The sequence below is a fragment of the Eleginops maclovinus genome, chromosome 18 (assembly GCF_036324505.1).
Source record: "Eleginops maclovinus isolate JMC-PN-2008 ecotype Puerto Natales chromosome 18, JC_Emac_rtc_rv5, whole genome shotgun sequence".
Lineage (NCBI taxonomy): Eukaryota > Metazoa > Chordata > Actinopteri > Perciformes > Eleginopidae > Eleginops > Eleginops maclovinus.
Window position 1 is genome coordinate 13,204,350 of NC_086366.1, and position 19,537 is coordinate 13,223,886.

At 40.0% G+C, this 19,537-nt stretch overlaps 2 protein-coding genes across 3 annotated transcripts in view; one reads left to right on the plus strand and one right to left on the minus strand.

The window, feature by feature from the left end:
- The window catches only part of dscaml1 (Down syndrome cell adhesion molecule like 1), an 88,915-nt gene extending 73,329 nt beyond the window's left edge, over positions 1-15,586 (plus strand). The window contains exons 22-35 of the mRNA XM_063907610.1: positions 2,565-2,718; positions 4,247-4,364; positions 4,673-4,836; positions 5,081-5,179; positions 7,295-7,483; positions 7,704-7,832; positions 8,018-8,176; positions 8,314-8,469; positions 8,640-8,670; positions 8,801-8,919; positions 9,062-9,214; positions 9,401-9,595; positions 9,769-10,077; positions 10,663-15,586. Coding sequence (XP_063763680.1) covers positions 2,565-2,718; positions 4,247-4,364; positions 4,673-4,836; positions 5,081-5,179; positions 7,295-7,483; positions 7,704-7,832; positions 8,018-8,176; positions 8,314-8,469; positions 8,640-8,670; positions 8,801-8,919; positions 9,062-9,214; positions 9,401-9,595; positions 9,769-10,077; positions 10,663-11,186 — 2,499 coding nt within the window. The 3' untranslated portion in view covers positions 11,187-15,586. The remainder of the gene's footprint in view (positions 1-2,564; positions 2,719-4,246; positions 4,365-4,672; positions 4,837-5,080; positions 5,180-7,294; positions 7,484-7,703; positions 7,833-8,017; positions 8,177-8,313; positions 8,470-8,639; positions 8,671-8,800; positions 8,920-9,061; positions 9,215-9,400; positions 9,596-9,768; positions 10,078-10,662) is intronic.
- A 533-nt stretch (positions 15,587-16,119) lies between these two features.
- On the minus strand, positions 16,120-19,518 carry LOC134880463 (uncharacterized). 2 transcript variants are annotated; one of them, XM_063907406.1, is made up of 4 exons: positions 19,201-19,518; positions 18,339-18,452; positions 16,936-16,978; positions 16,120-16,751 (listed from the first exon to the last, which is right to left on the minus strand). In XM_063907406.1, exons 1-4 carry the CDS (start codon positions 19,252-19,254, stop codon positions 16,558-16,560), a joined length of 405 nt encoding a protein of 134 aa, XP_063763476.1. In that variant the 5' UTR covers positions 19,255-19,518; the 3' UTR covers positions 16,120-16,557. The 2 variants fall into 2 exon arrangements, with proteins under 2 accessions (XP_063763476.1, XP_063763478.1); XM_063907408.1 differs by having other exon boundaries at positions 16,120-16,688; positions 19,201-19,517.
- Between the last annotated feature and the right edge of the window lie 19 nt (positions 19,519-19,537).

Genomic DNA, 19,537 nt, shown 5'->3' on the forward strand with positions numbered 1-19,537 from the left:
GATATGCTACGGTATTTATGCAGAATACAAACCGTGTTATACAGCATATTTCATGATGTTAAGATTACATTTAAATTTAATTATGCGTTGTTATGCATTTCTGGATTTGTGTGTTAGTTTTTGTGTGTGTATGTCTCAGTGTGTGTGGTCTAGTGCTGCAGTCTCAAATAGATGTGTGTGTGAAATGAGCTCTCCTCATACCGCAGTGTGTGTGCGTGCAAGCTCACACTCCAGCCTCATTTGCATATCTGCGTCTCATCACGTTGCCAGGACAACCTCATCTGTTCATCAATGAGGGCAGAAAACAAGCCGACAGAAAATACACACTCTCAATTACGCACACACACACACTCATAAATGTATCACACCATGCGTATAGAGTTCCATATCCATCTATGCAACTCATGTTTTTATGACAGTGTGAATTCAAAAGCAAGAAATATATCCTGAATGCATACTTGTACACACACACACACACACACACACACACACACACACACACACACACACACACACACACACACACACACACACACACAAACACACACATTTATCTATCTATCTATCTATCTATCTATCTATCTATCTATCTATCTACCTACCTATCTATCTATCTATCTATCTATCTATCTATCTATCTATCTATCTATCTATCTATCTATCTATCTATCTATCTATCTATCTATCTATCTATCTATCTATCTATCTATCTATCTATCTATCTATCTATCTATCTATCTATCTATCTATCTATCTATCTATCTATCTATCTATCTATCTATCTATCCCTCTCTTCTTTCTCCCTCTGTAGCCCCCATGCAGAGTTCGGGATGATTACTATGTAAATGAGTGCGACTGGAGAGAAGGAAGGAGGGATGGGGGGGTCAGACACACCGCGCGGGGAGTACTTTTGTTCCTCTTTTCATTATCTCGCTCTATCGTTCCCCGGATCACTGCTATCTCCACGCCGGAGGAATATTTTAATATCCGTTACAGCAACACACACTCTGTCACTCCTCCCTCCCTTTCTCACAACATACCCCACCCACCCACCCATCCATTCATCCATCCATCCATCCCTCTGTCCATACCACAGAAAAAGAAAACATTGACATACGTGAGAGTTGTGGAGGGGGGGGGGGGGTTGCAGAGAAGATGTAAAACAGAGGGGGGTACTGGTGGATATATGGAAGGAAATGCACAGAGTGGGCCCCCCAGATGACAGGGAAATGTGGAGAGGGGCAGGGAAATGAAGAGAGGGATGAAGAGTGATGGCAGTAGGCGAAGGGAAGGATGGCGCAGTGGGGTGAAGGATAGGCAGAGAGGAAAATACAGAAAGGATGGAGACAAGAGGAATGGATGATGAACAGGGAACACAGGGAAGTAATAAAAAGCCCAGTGGATTCTTCCATGAAGGCCTGCTCATAAATGTGAAAAACAACATGAATACTGGAATCTATTTGCCCAGAATAAACCATTCTGCAGACAACAACCCAGCAGGCTAGGACGGAGCTCAGCAACACTGCGGTGTCTTCACTGGTTTTACAGGCGGTTTTCAAAACATTATACTGTCATAATGCAGTCTTAATTTCGCCTGTGCAGGAGCGACCGTCGGTCAGAACCGTAGGTCACTGTAGGTGCCCATGTTTGTGCTTGTTAAATGCGTGTGTGTTGGTGTGTCTGTGTGTGAGCTGAAGTAAAAGTGATGTGTATATGTCTAGACAGCAGACACATGGCTGGGTTAAACACACTGCAATTACACATCCACCTCGAGGTCATGTATGCCACTGTATGTGTGTGTCAGTATATTTGTGTATTTGTGCTTGCTTGTGTGTCCATTTCACCTATTCTTTCCTTCCCTTTAGTTTCTGTTCCTTTCCTTCCTTTCTGGTCATTTCCGTTCATTTCCTTCCTTTCTGGTCCCCTCCTTTCCTTTCCTTTTCTTCCCTTTCCATTTTTTCCCTCTCCTCTCTGTCATTACTGATGCCTGCAGTAGATAGGCCTCATTAGCGTATGACTGTTCGTGATATCTCTGACTGGCTCATTTGTCTGTCCCCCATTGTCTTCCTCTGTTCTCATATCTCTGTTTGCCCTCCCCAAGGAGAACAACGAGGGAGTGGGCTTCACACGCCACAATCCAACCATCTTGCCTCTCTCTTGTCCAGCCTCCTATCCTCCCTCCAGCCTCCATCCTTCGACACAGTTATTGTTTTTTTCCCTGACAGTATCATAATATTACATGCCTGGAACCCTCTGTATCTTCATACCAATCATCATGTCTTTTCCTGTGGTGCGACTCGAGGGGAGCATATAGGGCTTAGGTCACATTAGAATGATGTTCACTCAGTCCGTCACATTAAGACTGCTTTTCCAGTAAAGTGACAACATGATCTTGTCTTTGGCATCCCCCAGATTCTACTTCATGCTCTCTAGCACATATGATATACTGCAGATTGTTTTAATGAAGAACATATTTGGAGGGCGCTCATCCCTGTATAAAACATGTTGCTCCTGCAGTTCCTTCAAGATTGTATTTTTTTCTTTCCCCGTATTGCTTTACTCAGCTGCCCAGTGAGTATGAAGCTAATCCAGAGCTGCTGTTTTACCGGATCACACACCTCAACCACCGGCAGCAGTACCTGATCTGGGCTGCAGCCGTCACCACCGCAGGTCGAGGGAACTTCAGCGAAAAGGTCACCGTGGAGCCGGCGTCCAAAGGTGAGTCCCTAAAAAATTGAAAGGCAGAGATGAAAGACATACATCTGAGTGCTTGACAACCATTTTTTTGCAACCTAGGTTACATTTAACCATTATTTCAACAAGGGGGATGCACAAATGAAGCACATTAAAGTATGGGGGCTACCACCAGCATAACAAATCTTGAAAAAAATGCATGGTGGGAAATCTACGTGGCATGTTTTGACAATGAGGAGGAATGTGTGGAATAAAAAAGATGATATAACTTGTCACATGAGTTTACAGTGTAATCGTGCTCTTCTAATAGACTGTATTTAAATGTGTATATAAACACTCCTTCACACTGAAAAAGTGTAATTAAAATACAGTTGAAACTTGTTTATGTAATGTATCAAAGAACTTTCACAACCACATTTTGTCAGATTTATCCAGGATAGCTGAAAGGCTTATTAACCTACAAATCACCATGACAAACAATGCCAAGAACTACAAATATATATTTCTTAAAGGATCCTTTATTCATGACTCGTACTCGTTCCCTCTGTCACCGGCTATATAAGTGCGTATTTTTCAACCTCTCCTCCCGTTTATGTGTTTTCGAGCCTCTACTATTGATTTCAGTGTTCAGAGGGCACCAGATAAACTGTCCTGAATCAGGGAAATAATAAGAGGGAGAGCAAAAGTGAGGACAGCAAGTGGAGGAAAAGAAGAGGAGCGAATATGACATGACGGGAGGAGAGCTAACTAATACACAAGAAGATAGAGAGGCAGAGTGTTTAAGAAAATTAAGAGGGCAGTTAAATCAATAGGCTTTGGATTAAAAGAAAGAGGGAGTAAGAATGAATAGAGTGCACTTCCCACCATGTTATCCTTTCCTGTATCTAGTCGGTCCTTTGACTGCTGGGCGCAAAGATTTGCGAGTGTGTGCTCGTACGGGTGGGTGCCTCAGCTGATTGGCAGCTGTAAAAGGCAGTGTCCTCCAGGCTTGCCCACTCAATACTTCATTCAACCTTAACATAAGTGCACTAGAGCACTTGCATTAAGACGCCAAGCTTGAGAAAGAAAGAGAGACAGAGAGAGCGGGTGGGTGGAGTGACAGAGAATAAGAGGGTTATGTGCCTGAATGGATGGATATTTTTTTTAATATCCTCTCTGCTCATTCTTCGTCCTGACTTGTATTTTTATTCATATGCTATTCTCAGCTGGACAATGTCACATTTAACATAGATTTCTCTCTCCCCCCTCCGAGTGTGAATCACGGTAAATACATTTCACACTGTCTACTAGTAAATCATGTTTATTGAAAGAATCCCAAATGGAAAACAAATCAATTGCATTTCAACCATCACATTTCTGTATTGATTCGACACATACTGAATCCTCTAAAGCATTTGTTTATGGGGTTTGAAAATTGTTTATTTGACACTGGTAAGATTAACCGATTGGTACATATTAATTAGGGTGTGCCGTACATGTGTAATCGTTAATACCAATAGCTCTAACAGTCCCAATATACCCTAATTCTTTACATTCCTAATTTTTTTACCAGCCCCAGCTAAGATCCTTTCATTTGGGGGCACAGTGACGACTCCCTGGATGAAGGAGGTGCGACTGCCCTGTAGCTCAGTAGGAGAACCTACACCTACCATCAAATGGACCAAAGACAGGTAAGAAATCTGAGTGTATGGTGTTAGTGTGATACCTGTTAAGAGTGAACAAGTATTGAAGTATCTCAGTTGATTTAGGGAAAAGTCGTTTACTGTTTGTATATACTCATTCAGTGATTGGAAATATGTCCCAACGTAATACAACAACAAAATTAGCTCTCTAACACAATCCCATATCTCGTTGACCCCATGCTTTTGGATTCTTTTGCATCTTCTGTTAAGACTATCAAGACTAAAAATCAAGATAAATAGCATGTGAACCTAGTAAAATTCTTCCTCCCATGCTTGCCTCTTCCTCTCTCGGGTAGTGAGGACACAGCCATCCCCGTGTCTCTAGATGGACAGCGTCTCATCATGACCAATGGGACACTGGTGCTGCGCTCGGTCAAAGCTGAAGATTGTGGTTACTACACCTGCACGGCCACCAACACGCTGGGCTTTGACACCATCATTGTCAACCTTGTGGTACAAGGTAGGTTCAAGTTCAAAGTTTTATTGGTCACATGTTTGCAAAAAGAAAAATTTTACATACAGTAGAATTGAAGGATAATTGGCAATAATGGCAATAACCTTCCGGCCTTTCATTCAAGCCGCTCAACTATTGTCGGATCTCACTGAAAATGCTTGCTGAAAAATAGAAATAGTGACATAAGAATCTCCCTCATATTTTATTACAAGTGTTATTGAGCTGTTACCTCTTTGCGTCCCTTCCTCAGTACCTCCTGACCAGCCTCGTCTAACCGTTTCCACCACTTCCACCTCCTCCATCACTCTGGCCTGGATACCAGGAGACAATGGAGGCAGCTCTATTAGAGGTACATGACCCTGCCAAACAAAGCTCTCTGTTTTTCTGTCAACTCACATCTCTTTCTTCTTGTCACATATTTGCCAATGTGAAAGTTTTCTTGAGGTCATCAAGTTGGGTTTTTGAAAGAAACAAGATTTCCCAGTGACCTCTGAGTCTGTATTTCCTTTCTCTTTGATCTGGCACATTGTTAATGTGCACACTTATCTATTAGTTATTGATTGACCCTCTGGTTTTACGTTTCCCTGTTAACTATGTGTCTCTTTGATTATCCAATTGTTGGTGATTTTGGTGTGAATATAGGCATGATGTTTGCCTGAGTGGGCATCCATGCTATAGTGGTTTTAATCCCTTTTCTTCGTTCATGGCTGTTTGTCAATATGAGGCTATGAAGCTAATGGCTCAAGACATCACAGCACCAACATTTCATTACTAAAGAAAAATCAAGCTCTTGGAACTCTTAGATCAGTCGGTAACTATACTTTAATGCTGCCAAAAGCTCTTACAAAATACAGTTTTATGTTTGAATACTGCTCTGCAAGTAGGGAACAAAGTCATTTGTATAGTGTGCAAAATCATGATGTTCCAAAAAGCAGTATTTGCATCCATCATCCAGTGTCTCGTACATCAGTGAAGCCTGCATCTTGTGTGTAAACCAGAATGCATGTCTGTCTGTGAATCTCTCCGCAGTGTCAGCAGTCCCTGTCAAGGATCTTTTTTACCATTACTACTGCAGTGGCAAATGCTGATTATTCTTTTATAGATATATCCTTTAAACATGTTAGTTTTCATAAAAAAAATTGGCGGTTTGCCGCTTGTGTAATAATCAAAATAACTAAATGTATAGGCTAGTGAATCCTGCAGTGAGAAGTGATATATAGTTTGTTATAAGGCTGTTCCTCACTGTTCCTTCTGCTATGTTCTACTCTGCTCTCTTCCGTTCTGTGACAGACAGAGGGTGACTCTTAAACTTAAAAAAAACACTGGAGGATCTGCATGTGTTAACCCCTCTAATGTTTTGGACTGTATCACACCATCTGTTAGAGAGAAATGGAGAAAGAAATGGTACAAAGAGTACAAAGAAACACAGAGAGGGAGACATTTATATATACATAATTATATACAGACAGAAGGAAAGAGATGGAAGATTGGATGTAAAGTGTCTCAGAGCAGCAGGGAGTTGGCTTTCAAGGCAGCTGATTATAAAAACAGTCACCACATTGCATACCCTCATTTGCATAGATGCTCAGTCAGCGCCATCCCAGTGTTGGGGTTTGTAGGTAACTAATGGTGGAGTAGACAGAGAGCAGCTACACTATCTTCCAATCAGGGATCGTCTGTGCAAGAGAAGGTCTGACACTACCATCTGGTGGACAGTAACAGTACCAATGTCAAATGTTTAGTAGAGTTGGTGCAAACTAGGGTCTTCATCTTGACCGTTTGACTGAAATAGAATCACATTTTTCTCCACTTGTATCACATATTATAAAAGTAAGTTTTGTTGGCATTCAAGACAACCGTTAGTTTTGTTTTTACTATTGCTTTTCTATTACATTTATTCAAAAATAATATAACACTCGTAATTACATAATACACTGTAAAACTTATTCTGACATACTATACTATGAGTTGTATTATGACCTTTTTGTGATGCACGATAGCCTGGCTATTTTTAGGACATATTATACTTTGATGAAATTGACATTCATATGTGAATCTACATTATGACATATTCTACTATCTATGATTTGTATGTTATGAAATGATTTTCCATTGCAATATTCATGGTAGAAGAGGAAGGCTGGTTGAGTTCAAACAAATAACCACACTCATATTGAGTCATTAGAGAATGTATGGTTAGGGAAACGTCTGTAGCAGTGAAAGCAAAACAGCGTTTGCACCCGCAAGGGAAGAGATAGAGTCTATGATAATGTAACATGCTCAAAATCTACACGTGGCCTCATGAAGTGGATGATTTGGATCCTGTAAAAAATGAAAAAGTCAGCGAGACAAGGGATGGGTCTCGACACAGGATTTTTTAAAGTCAGACAAATATGACATTTTGTATGTAACAAAAGAAAGTATAATAACGATTGTGTGCATTTTCTATTTTGTGTGTGGGCAGGTTTTGTGTTGCAGTACTCTGTAGACAACACCGAGGAATGGAAAGATGTTTTTATCAGTTCTACTGAACGCTCCTTCAAATTGGACAACCTGCGCTGTGGCACCTGGTATAAAGTAAAGTTGGCTGCAAAGAACAGTGTAGGAGCCGGACGCATCAGTGAGATCATTGAAGCAAAGACCCATGGGCGAGGTGAGCGACCTATCCTATAGGATGAAGGAAAGGAATGTGCTTAAATAAAGGGGAAAATGTATTGAATAAATAAACAATGAAGCTTCAAACATCTACCATTCACTCAAACATTATAAAATCATCAGAACACATAAATCCTGCCTTGCTGAAGAAGGAGTTTTTACAGTTAGTGCGTCATCCGAAGAGAAAATACAAATATATGATTCTCCTTCTTTTAAAGAACCCCAGTTCAACAAGGATCAGCCGGTCTTCACCCACCTTAACTCCAGCCACGCCCGCCTCAACCTGCAGGGCTGGGTCAGTGGAGGCTGCCCCATCAACGCCGTCACACTAGAGTTTAGACCAAAAGGTAAGCCCCTGTTTTTTTATTTTACAAAAGTGTTTTTAAATGCTGTGTCGCAAATCAAATAAGAAAAGTTTGCTTGTGAACCATAAATGGTATTGCTAGTTCTGAGGTCACTTTCTATCATAAGAAATGTAATAAAGAAGGCAAATTTGATCAGACTCAACATTGCTATTTGTAATTTGATACAGGTACATGGGCATGGCAGAATGTGCGCACCAATGCCACAACAGATGTGTTCCTGGCAGAGCTTCGTGAGGCTACCTGGTATGAGTTGAAGATGAAAGCCTGTAACAGCGCTGGCTGTGGCAACCAGAGCTCCCAGTTTGCCACACTGGACTATGATGGCAGTAAGTGGACACTCGTTCAGCATGCAATTTGAATAAATTCTTTCATCCGCTACACTAATGAAAAAACTCACTACACCAGTTATCTTCAAATATTGTTGGAAATGACATCTAGTAATCTCTGCTCTTTCTCTTTGTAGGTACAATTCCACCAATCAAATCCCCTCTGGAAAAGAACGATGATGTCAAGAAGCTGTTTTCTATTGGCTGTCCTGTGATCTTGGTCACTCTGGGTGTTGCTCTGCTCTTCATTATTCGCAGAAAACGCAAAGAAAAGAGGCTAAAGAGACTAAGAGGTGAGAGAAGTGGTAGAAAGGAATCAACAACATAAACAAAACATTGACCAGTGTAAACAACACATATGCCACATGCAAACCTAAGAGAGAACCTTGAATCAAAAGTTGCATGATTGATTTGATTGATTTGTGTGTCAGAAATAAATAATTTGTGTCTCTTATCTTTCTAGATGCCAAAAGCCTGGCAGAGATGCTGATCAGGTAAGACTGATATTTCAGAGTTCTGCTACAATACCCGTCAGAGATACTATTCAGTGCATCTCAAAATGTATTTTATTTTTCAATTTTGTAAATGTTTTTTTTGTTTGCTCGTCTTGCATCTGTGTATTAGTAAAAACAACCGCAGCTTTGACACCCCAGTGAAGGGACCTCCTCAGGGCCCACGGTTACACATCGACATCCCCAGAGTGCAGCTGCTCATTGAGGACAAGGAGGGCATCAAGCAAATCGGTGAGGGGAAGAGAAAGAAAAAGAGAGTTGACGTGTTTTCAGGCGTCTGTGCATTAGTGTTATATCTAACCATGTATGTGTACTGTACTGTATTTGACCTGCAATAGCTGCTTTTCTAAAATATTAGTGATGTCTTTAATAGGTGAAGACAAAGCCACTATCCCTGTGACGGACACAGAGTTCAACCAAACTGGAAACCCTCAGAGCTTCTGCACAGGTGTGTCAGTCCATCACCCTGCCCTTATCCAGAACACCGGTCCTTTGATTGACATGTCAGACATCAGACCAGGAACCAGTAAGTGCTATCTCTCTCTCCTCATGTTTCATTTCATCAGTAAAAACTAAAAACCAAAACAGAGCTAGTATAGCAGAGCATGTGAATAAAAGCCATTAGTTTTACAAATGCTCGTTCATTTTCCTCGCCTTAAACAGCCTCTGCACATGTGATAATCCTTCTAATTTCTTCATCCTTTTTTACCAGACCCAGTGTCGAGGAAGAGCGTTAAGTCAGCCCACAGCATCAGGAACCGCTACTCCAGTCAGTGGACTCTGACCAAGTGCCAGGCATCTACGCCAGCCCGTGCTCTCACCTCAGACTGGCGCACAGTTGGCTCCCAGCATGGCATCACTGTCACAGAGAGTGACAGCTACAGCGCCAGCCTCTCACAGGATACAGGTTGGCACATGGGAGAAATTACACTTACAGCCATTAACATGCACATATTAAGTTAGGCTATGTTTCAAATGTAGAGGAGAATGTGGTTTTGCAGTGGGGTACATATCAGAATGCATTTTTTTTAAACAAGAAAAATGTGCTTGACTTTTTTTCCTTTCCGTTCTCTTCCTTAGATAAGGGTCGCAACAGCATGGTGTCGACAGAGAGCGCCTCTTCAACCTACGAGGAGTTGGCAAGAGCATACGAGCATGCCAAGCTGGAGGAACACCTGCAGCATGCCAAGTTTGAGATTACTGAATGCTTTATCTCTGACAGCTCATCTGACCAGATGACTACAGGTACCAATGACAATGCAGACAGCATGACGTCCATGAGCACTCCTTCAGAGCCTGGTATCTGCCGTTTCACTGCCTCACCGCCCAAACCCCAGGACTACGATCGTGGCAAGAATGTAGCTGTGCCCATTCCACACCGCGCCAAGAGTGAGTGGTTGCTGCAAGCATGAACCTTTTATTTCTTAACTATTACTTTTCAGATGGAACTTTTAACTTGGTTTTAATCATGAATATGTCAGAATCAAGTTATTAATATATTGGAAGTGTGCTAATAGTTGAATTGTGTTTATTTGTATTTCATAGGGACGATGAAATTTCAGCTTCAGAGCATAAACACAGAATTTCATTAATTGTCAAACAGCAAAAATGCAACAGGAAATAGCCATTATATAGCTAAACAAGACCAATAGCTGAGTTAAAGAGATAACAAAAAAGCACACTAACAGAATTGTAAATATAAATAAACGTTAGACAATAATATAGAAATACACGATCAAACAACCGTGTTTAGAGGGATGGTAAAATTCTGTCTGATGGGTCATGTGTACACAGTGTGCTCTGCTAAGATGTTTTATGTTGCCAGATGCATCCAGTGCAATCAGCACTTTCGATAAAAACAGTTTCATGGCGTGCAGCGCTGATTATTATCTATAGGCATTATCTATATTATTATCTATAGGCATTGTTGTTTTTGCAGGTTTCATCACATTAAATGTACATTTTCCCATTTAGGTGACTACTGCAACCTTCCCCTCTACATGAAGTCAGATCCCTTCTTCCGAAAGCAGTCGGATCATCATGACCCATGTCCAGTGGTTCCCCCACGTGAAGCCTCCATTCGTGGCCTGGCCCAGCGGGCATACCACACCCAGGGTCGTCATGTGACTATGGACTCGGCAAAGCAGCAGGCCCTAACCATGGGCCACTCTGGCCTGTCCAACCTCAGTTCCTCTGGAGGGGCAACCGGAGGTGCGTCTGCTAGCTCTAGCAGCTCCACTCTTCCCCAGAGGACTCTCACCATGCCAGGCTCCTCTGCCTCCATGGCCCAGAGTGCAGCGGCCGCTGCTGCTGCCACTGCTGCAGCCGCTGCATTATCATCCTCAGGTGCCACAGGAGGGACTCCTGGAGGTGCCTCCTCCAAGATGGGAGGATCCAGAGACTCTCTCCTGGAGAGCAGCTCCTCGGGCTTAGGCAGACTGCAGAAGCAGAGAGATGGAGGGGCAGGGGCCTACTCCAAGTCGTACACACTGGTGTAGCCTGCCAACACCTCGGCCTGTCACTGTAACTCTAAATAAATTGCTGGTCAAGCCAGCGCTTGCCTGGAGCCTCTATGAAGTGAGAAGAGAAACATACACATGCTCAGCTGACCCGTCAGTGCCTGCGCTGTGTCGGGCTGCAGGGAGCTGCTTGGGTTCCCATTGACACGACTGTATGAAGGGGTCAGAGCTGGGTCTCCACAGCACAGGGGTTTGCCTTTCTTTCTGCCTGATTGCTTTTTATTATAATTGTGTCATCTTTCTCTATCCCTAATTTCATCACCCTGGAAATCACTTGCCAAAATGTAAATGATTAATCTGTTCACTTCATTTTCTGGCAAGGACAAAGTACTTATGCACAAAATGCTTTCCACATGCTCTGTCTTATTTTCTGGATCAAGACAGTCATAGAATGAACCAAGTTTTGTTTTTTTTATGCTTTTAGGTTATTAAATACGTTACTTTTCTGGTTTCTGATGGAAGAAGAGCTCATATCACAGCATTGTGCCATGGCAGGATGCTTTAATGTATGCATAAACCACCTCGGTGTTACTCTTGCTCTTAGTGGAAGGACTGACATCTCAATACCAGATTTTTGAGATTTGGAGAATTTTCTTATACATGCAATGGATGACACAGCATAGTGGTCTTAATTGATGCTTTTTTAAACAGACTCAAAACAGAGGACATAAAAAAAGGTCAAGCATCATCAAGTGAATCCAAACCATTTTTTGTTTCTGTTTATTTTCTGATAATGGAAATATAATCTAATGTGCACTAAGAAAAGTTAGAATGGATCCAAGTAACAGAAACCTTCACTCACAAGCCTGCGTGTGTGTGTGTGTGTGTGTGTGTGTGTGTGTGTGTGTGTGTGTGTGTGTGTGTGTGTGTGTGTGTGTGTGTGTGTGTGTGTGTGTGTGTGTGTGTGTGTGTGTGTGTGTGTGTGTGTGTGCGTGCGTGCGTGTGCGTGTGCGTGTGTGAGTGTATATGTGTAAATATATATATGTATACATGTGGCAGGCACACACCAACAGTGGAACTTTTTAAAAATCAATCTGTATGCTGACCTCTCGGGCAGATGTCTGTGTAAACTGACCCCCCACCCCACTGTTGACTTGGTGGATTCGGGGACAGTAACAATGATAATGCTGACGATGTAACACTATGATCCTAATTTGGTCCAGCATTTTGAACTTTGTTTTGTTAAGTGTGATTGACAGCATTGATTAGGAAATAATACTGAAAATGAAGTGGGTTCACAAAAGAGCATTTACAGATGAAACTGGATTCTCTTCCTCACAACAAAGAAGGATGAGACCCTATTATGATCCATCATCGTTCCACAATGTCATTAGTCCTTGTTTTAACACATTTTACCTGTATCCACTTTTTCCCTTTCACATCTCCCACCTTCACCTTAACCCACCCAGTCTCCCATCATATCCATACAGTGTCACTGTGACCTACTGCTAGCATACGGGCTAGTTAAAAAGATAGACAGACTGAGAGGTCTCTTATGCACAGACAGGCAGAAATGCTACTTGACGTTCAATGACAACTTGAATGGAAGGAAAAGTTGCAAACGTACAGCAAATTTATCGAGATGTATAAAAGAAAATAATATTTGTATGAAATGATCTTGAATTGATGAACGGACAATGACTTTAAGATTATAGACAGAGATCAAGTTTTGACAGAATTATCAGAAGAGGGGAGAGGGGGCTGCATAGCAGAGAAACAAGTGGTCTTTACAACTAAGAGATGTGTTTTCAAGTCCTTCCATCTCACTGAAGTTTATTTGAGCTTTATGCATGGTAATGTATCTGCTGAGTTTTGGTTAATTTGTTTTTCCCATTTCTTCTCCCAAAGCTTAATCCCATAACAAAGATCGTTCCAAAAAGAGTTGCTCCAAATGTTTTGCACTGGCAAAACGTAACATCAGGGCTCTCGCAATAGAAAAAAAGATATGATATATGTTTGTTTTCAAAAGTATGTACATATATATTTCTATTCAAATATATAGCAAATATATGAATATTAAAAAAGCAGAGAAATATAAAAAAACGTTCTAATTGAATATATATATAAAAGATCACAAGACAATCGCTCAGAGTGAAAAACTGCGAGAAGGAAGGAAGAAAAAGAAGAAGAGGGAGGCTTAAACGGGTAGCACAACCATGGATGGTTTGGAGATCTTGGAGAGAAAGGAATTGGTGTGAAAGAAAGTTAAATGGTGAAACTGAGGTTTGGGGATTGATCCAATGACCCCCTTGTGATATTGTAAATGTTCCAGCTCCAACTCCTGTGAAGCAGGTCGAGGCTGAGAGGACAAGCACAGTAAAGTCAAGTTATAGTGTGAGATTGTGTCGCTGGTTAACTGTGGTCTATGGCTCAGTGCAGAAAGTGTGGTGTTGAAAAAGAAAACCGTAAAACAAGGAAAGCCTATACAGTAAGTGAGCCTGTTGTAATATGTTGTATTGTACCTTCCAAAGGTGTGTTCACAAACTCAATGCCATTATCTGATTTTAATTAATGAAAACAAACAGACCGAAAAGTATTTCTGTTTCTTTTCTGTGTCATAGCGAGCTCAAACTTCTGGACTGCAAGCCAATAAACGTACTACACAGTAAAGGTTATAACTGCTCATATATGTATTAATGCTCCATTTAATTTAAAACTACACAGGAGATCAATGCATTTAGCTTTTCATTGTTAATGGTTTATTTTGGCCTTTATGTTTCACGTTGTACAAATATTGTTTTCAGTAAAACAAGTCCGGACATGGGGCCGTCCTGTTTTAACAGCCAAAAACAGAGGCTTCCTTATATACAGTTGTATGGATATTGGATGGAGTGATGAAACAAACTCCTGTCAAACCTGCTTTTCCCTATTCTTCATTGAAGTTGCCTCTTAATCACTGATATATAGTCAGTTTGCTCAAAGTATATGTATTGTATACCTTTACAGAAAATTCCACCCTCTTTGCCACAGAGAATATGTTGGTGGATAAACACCTATTTGCTTTCTTGCTGTAAATTGGATAAAAATAATAAAACTTAGCAAAAAGTGAAAAAATGACAATTTGGGGGTTTAGGGAGTTTTTGTGGACTATTTCTCAGCCAGGAGAATTATTGTCCTCATTGTGATGTTGCCGGGTCCAGTGGAGACTTGATGGTCTTGTTGTACTGATTAAAGTTATCTAAGTCCCTGCGAAAAAGCAAAAAGGCGTATTTCTTTAAATGTTTAAATACTCATAAATTCTAAATAACGTATTCCAAGAATGATGTTTAATATTTGGTTGAATTTAACTACAAACAGCCTGATTATTAAAAAATACACAATACTTTAATCACTATAATCATTTTTAGGACTAAAAAAATAATAACGATTAAAGTAAAAGTGATTTTTAAAAATCAAATGTGCAGCTGAAAAGATGGGCTGTTATTGTGTGAAAACAAAACATTGACTTTTGAATAAAATAGCAAACCATCCTGCCATATTAAACCTTTAGCCGTACTGTACACAGTACTTTTATCATTGTTGCAGCAAAACAAATTCTCAGCACCCTGTGTTGATATCTGCAATGTTTAATTGACAAATAAGTAAATCAGGGTGGATTTTATCTTTGATATACAACACAATACTTTACAAGCTGACTCTGAACTCTGAGGCCAACTTCATATGTGCTACTTCCCCAACCTTTTCCGCATCTGCTCAACCAATAAGATCTTCCCTCTCACTGTTCCCCCACCTTTTACATTCTTTTTACTCCATAATAGAAGACTTGTGTACATAGGAAAGTGTTTTGTATAAATGAGTACTATTTTCGACATCTTCACTAGAAACCAGGGCACAATGTAAACTTTGAACTGACGTTATTGTAATGAAACAGAAGAGGACATGGAAATACTATAGGATTATACAGACACTGCTTTATCTTGATTTATGAACCATTTGAAACATGTCAGAGTGGGCCATGCATAGTTAACAATATTTATTTCTAATTTTACAGGACATTTGGTTGCATTGTCCTCTTTTTTTATGTTTATTATTATTTTTATTAATTTGTATCTTTTTTTAAACTTTATCACAGGTTGCTTGATTTAGCGTTTGCCTTTTTTTAATTCCACTTTTGGGGGGGAGGACAGCAGCATTGCATGCTCTGAAAATTTTGCTGGTTATTAAAGAGAAAGGGAAATGGTGAAAAGAACAACTTAAAATGGCAGGTTAATGAAAACATTTTAAAAATGCAGAGGTTGTTCCTTAAACTTTTACGGGGAAACGTTGCTTCAATTTGCAATTGCTTGTGTTTAACTCTACATTTTCTTTTCTATGAAAACAAACAAAAACAAAAAAAGAGTACTCAACACCTTGTGCAATAAAGCTATCTTTCTATGAAATGTGAAGACATTCATTCTTTCACAACCATGTAGCATTTAAGGAAGAACAAGTGCTTCCTTTGTCACCCACTCTTTACTGTAATCTGAACATCCTAAAGTTAAGACTAACTAGTTTGTGAAAGTATTTGGCTCATTTTGGCCCCAACCTGTTAAAAGACCTGTTAACACATTGTGTATAGTGCTTCAGTCGTCCAGGAGCAGTTTAAATGAAAAGGTTTACCAAACACTTGTTTTAATGTTGTCATCATTGCAACAAAGAAAGTCGCTTGTGGAGGAAGAAATCACAGAGTACTATCTCAAAATCTGGGCAAATTAAATATATCGTATCTGCATGTGATGCCATTAGAGGTGAGTGAAAAAATGTGGGACTTTAAGAGAACCAATTATGATCAAACCCCTGCACATAAAACCATGTAACCAAAATGTAGCTCTCCATAGTGCCTGTCAGATTGAAATCCAATTAAATGCAATTTACTGTCTACTTCTGAGAAAATGCACTAGACTTTAAACACTAGAGGGCGCAATGAAACACATCATGTTTTACAGTGGAGTTTATTAAAATGAGTTTTTTACACCTTCTATTATAAGATCAAAAATGTTGACAAATTATAATATTTGTTCCCCCAATATTTTTATATTGGTTATAACATTATAACACGTTATATTTACACATACACACTCTCACAGTCACTCAGTATTCAGTGCACAAACTAACATTCATTCAGATTTAGTAATATACAACAAATCCTTCACATACAAATTTTAAATCATTCCAGTTGTTGAAGAAATAAACACTTACTATTTTATTGTTTACAATGTGTCACTAATCCAAAAGCTTCGCTAAGTGTATATTGTACAGTATGAATATGTGTGCATTTTTGTATGTAGTCACAGAGTTCATCCATTGTTCCACCTGCTTTCTGATGTCTCCCAGGCTTGCTGCATCGATACCGGCCTCCCTCGTTGTCCATCTACTTGCCGTTCTTCTGTTTCTTCTGTTGGAACTTCCTGTAATGGGTCTGGATGGTGGCAGCGGCCTTCTCCACTTCAACCGGGCTGAGCGCGGGAACAGCGGTGCAGGTCCCATTGCTGGCATTGGAGCCTGAGCACGACAGGACACAGGGGATAGCCAGAGAGGCTGAAGCAATAGCCATGGAGGCAGAGTCTGCGGCAGTGATTAAGTTGAAACACATTTTTGACATATTAGTTATTTTATTAAAGTGGGCAATTTTTCTGGTTTACATTTTTTATTAAGTCAGATTTTACATTTGATTTGAATTAAGTAATTTAAGATGAATTAATATGACAGAAAAGTTGCCCGCCTTTAAATAAATAAACAGTTTACTTACTCTTCCTATACACGCCTATGCTGTTCCTCCTGTAGCCATCAAACTGTGAATAAAACAGAACATCTGTGAGTAAGAAGACACTCAGTGACGCACAAAGGGACAAGATGAGTTGATACCGGTGGTCAGGTATGACAAATATCAATGTTACGATCTCATCGGGAACTTAGATTAGACATTTTTCAAATACCCTGAAACCAGATAGTCACCGAGGCGCTTTTCTTCTACTCAGCTGTACAAAATGTGCAGAGCTTAAGGAATGAATGTGCAACGTACATGTGTTACTGCACCTTTTTGTGTGTCCTTTTCATCTACAGATAGAGTAATGACCTCCAACACAAATCCCCTTGATTGGGATTATAGCTCAAGCAGAGCAGAGGCAGGGAAGCCAGAGGCTGAAGACTGGACATGCTTAGCATGCTAACACGTCAGTCTGGCTGTGTGCCTGCGTTCAGTCCCACACACGAGCACCATGACCTCCTCATTGAGGTCAACATTATCCTTTTACCAGTGACATTAAGGTACATTTACTGGGGCCAGTCTGAGACACAAAACACAAAGAAGTATTTATTTGACTCTGTACCTGTTTTTTTTAACAATCGGCATGCTCTGTTGTTCTTTTTGTGGGCTACTGCTCCCTTTTACGTTCTTTCCTCAGCTCCTGTGCCTTTACTTAACCACCAAAAATCCTCATCCTGCTGCAGTCCAGCTTTTAACCAGTAATTGGTTTTATTTGTCACTTTCATCTTTTGCAGTTTTTGCACACATCAGAAGAAACCTTCAAACCAGTAATCATAAACTAAGAAAAGTCCACGGACAGAACAAAACAGGGTTATCAGAGATGAGCAGTTTGGAAAGAAAGTGGCTTGTTGATTAAGTAAATCAACGCCTGAGGAAAAAGTTTAACAACTTTAGTTGTTGACAGTGATGATCAAGGACTTATCTCATATTATTTGGCTGCTGCTCAGTCCCAAAAACAAATATCTGTTTAATATATTATATAATTTTTTATTTGCAGTCATCCATTGAGACTTTATGAGCAAACAGAACATGTGACCAAGCTTATAAGCTCACATGCTGAGTCAAGCTCGACTGCTGAACTTTCCACATGCTCTGTCTCACCATTAGATAACAGAGGATTAGGAGGAGCTCATTTATGAGTTAAAAATCCAGCCACGCGTGTTTCCTTTCATTCAAAAAAGACCATGTTTTATCTTGGGAAAAAAGGTAACCCTGAGGATACTCCAGTGAAGCTACTAGAAGATTTGGAACGGTGGTTTGCTGGGCCATGTGCAGAGTGAACTTGTGTCGTATTAGCTGTAATGAATCAATCGTCTTGGTGCATCAGCCTGGCCATATGTGTGGGACGCCAATTACACCAAGGTATAGATCTCATTACAACTCACCTCATCTGTTTTGCTGCTCCTCCGACTGTGTGACACTGAGTGAACCTGCCAAGGCAAAGGCTGGGACACGATGTAAGGCAAAGGGTCCTTTTGCCGTGCAAACCGCACCCCTATCTGAGTGTGAAAAAACAACAACTCTGAAATAGATGCACATATGAGATGAAGCATTCAACAACCTTTATTACTAATCCTACCATGCTCCCACATGACTCCCCACTCGTATGTATTAAAAACATTCAAATTGTCAGTAGACTTTGGTCTTTTGAAGTTTTTTCGCAGTACTTAAATATTAAAATATTTGTATTACAAACACAAATTTTAGGCTAGATGATACATAATTAGCAGAGAGGAATGCTGCCCATTCAAGGTTTGGTTTAACATCACATTAATTATATTTGGATACTGTCAGTTAAAGTCTGGTTATAATTTCACACCTGTCTGTTTTAGCATTTCCCTGATTTTGATGGTGTCTATCTAAACCCGATTTAATTTAGATTCTGACGACCTGCTGTGAGAGAAAGCTACAATCTTATGGTACAGCAAAAGCACACAGCACTTTATCCTCTAAAGTGTATTTATTCTATTCTTGTATTCAAATATTCTGTATTTTTGTAAATACAAATCAAAAGATTATTTGATTAGAAATATCTATATATATAAATATATATATATATATATATATCTATCTATATATATATATATATTATATATATATTATAGACTTAAGATCTTTTAAATTGAATATCATAACACAAACAAACAAAAACAGACTATCTTAACCCAATAAAAATGGTAAATCAAATTTCACAAAATAATAATCAATCATGTTTCTATTTTCTATCCATCATTATAATCATCTTACCGATTCTACGACTTTGACCACCACATACATGGCTGTTAGCATGGTGACCAACATCTTGACCACTATTCCTTTAGTTTCTCTGTTAATCCTTAATGTCCTCCTCCGTTTTTGATAAATTTCCTCAGTCCAGCTGAAGAAACAAATCCGAACAATCAGGAATGCAACGCAGGGCTGCTCAGGAAGGACGATTGGACACAGTGCTGAATATGCCCACTCACACAACTTTCTCAGGTTCAAACAAACACACACACTCACACATACATAAACCTGTGCACACACTTCATTGTCACTGTCTCGGACACATGGTGGTAAGACTGCTAAAGAGCTTTGCAGGACT

Excerpts from the sequence above, each read along its gene's own strand:
- LOC134880463 (XM_063907406.1), bottom strand. The coding sequence starts at position 19,254 with ATGTTGGTCACCATGCTAACAGCCATGTATGTGGTGGTCAAAGTCGTA. Across the intron at positions 18,453-19,200 it reads TGGTCAAAGTCGTAGAATCG|ATAGGGGTGCGGTTTGCACG; the intron begins GTAAGATGATTA and ends TTTCACACTCAG. Across the intron at positions 16,752-16,935 it reads CATAGGCGTGTATAGGAAGA|ACTCTGCCTCCATGGCTATT; the intron begins GTAAGTAAACTG and ends TCACTGCCGCAG.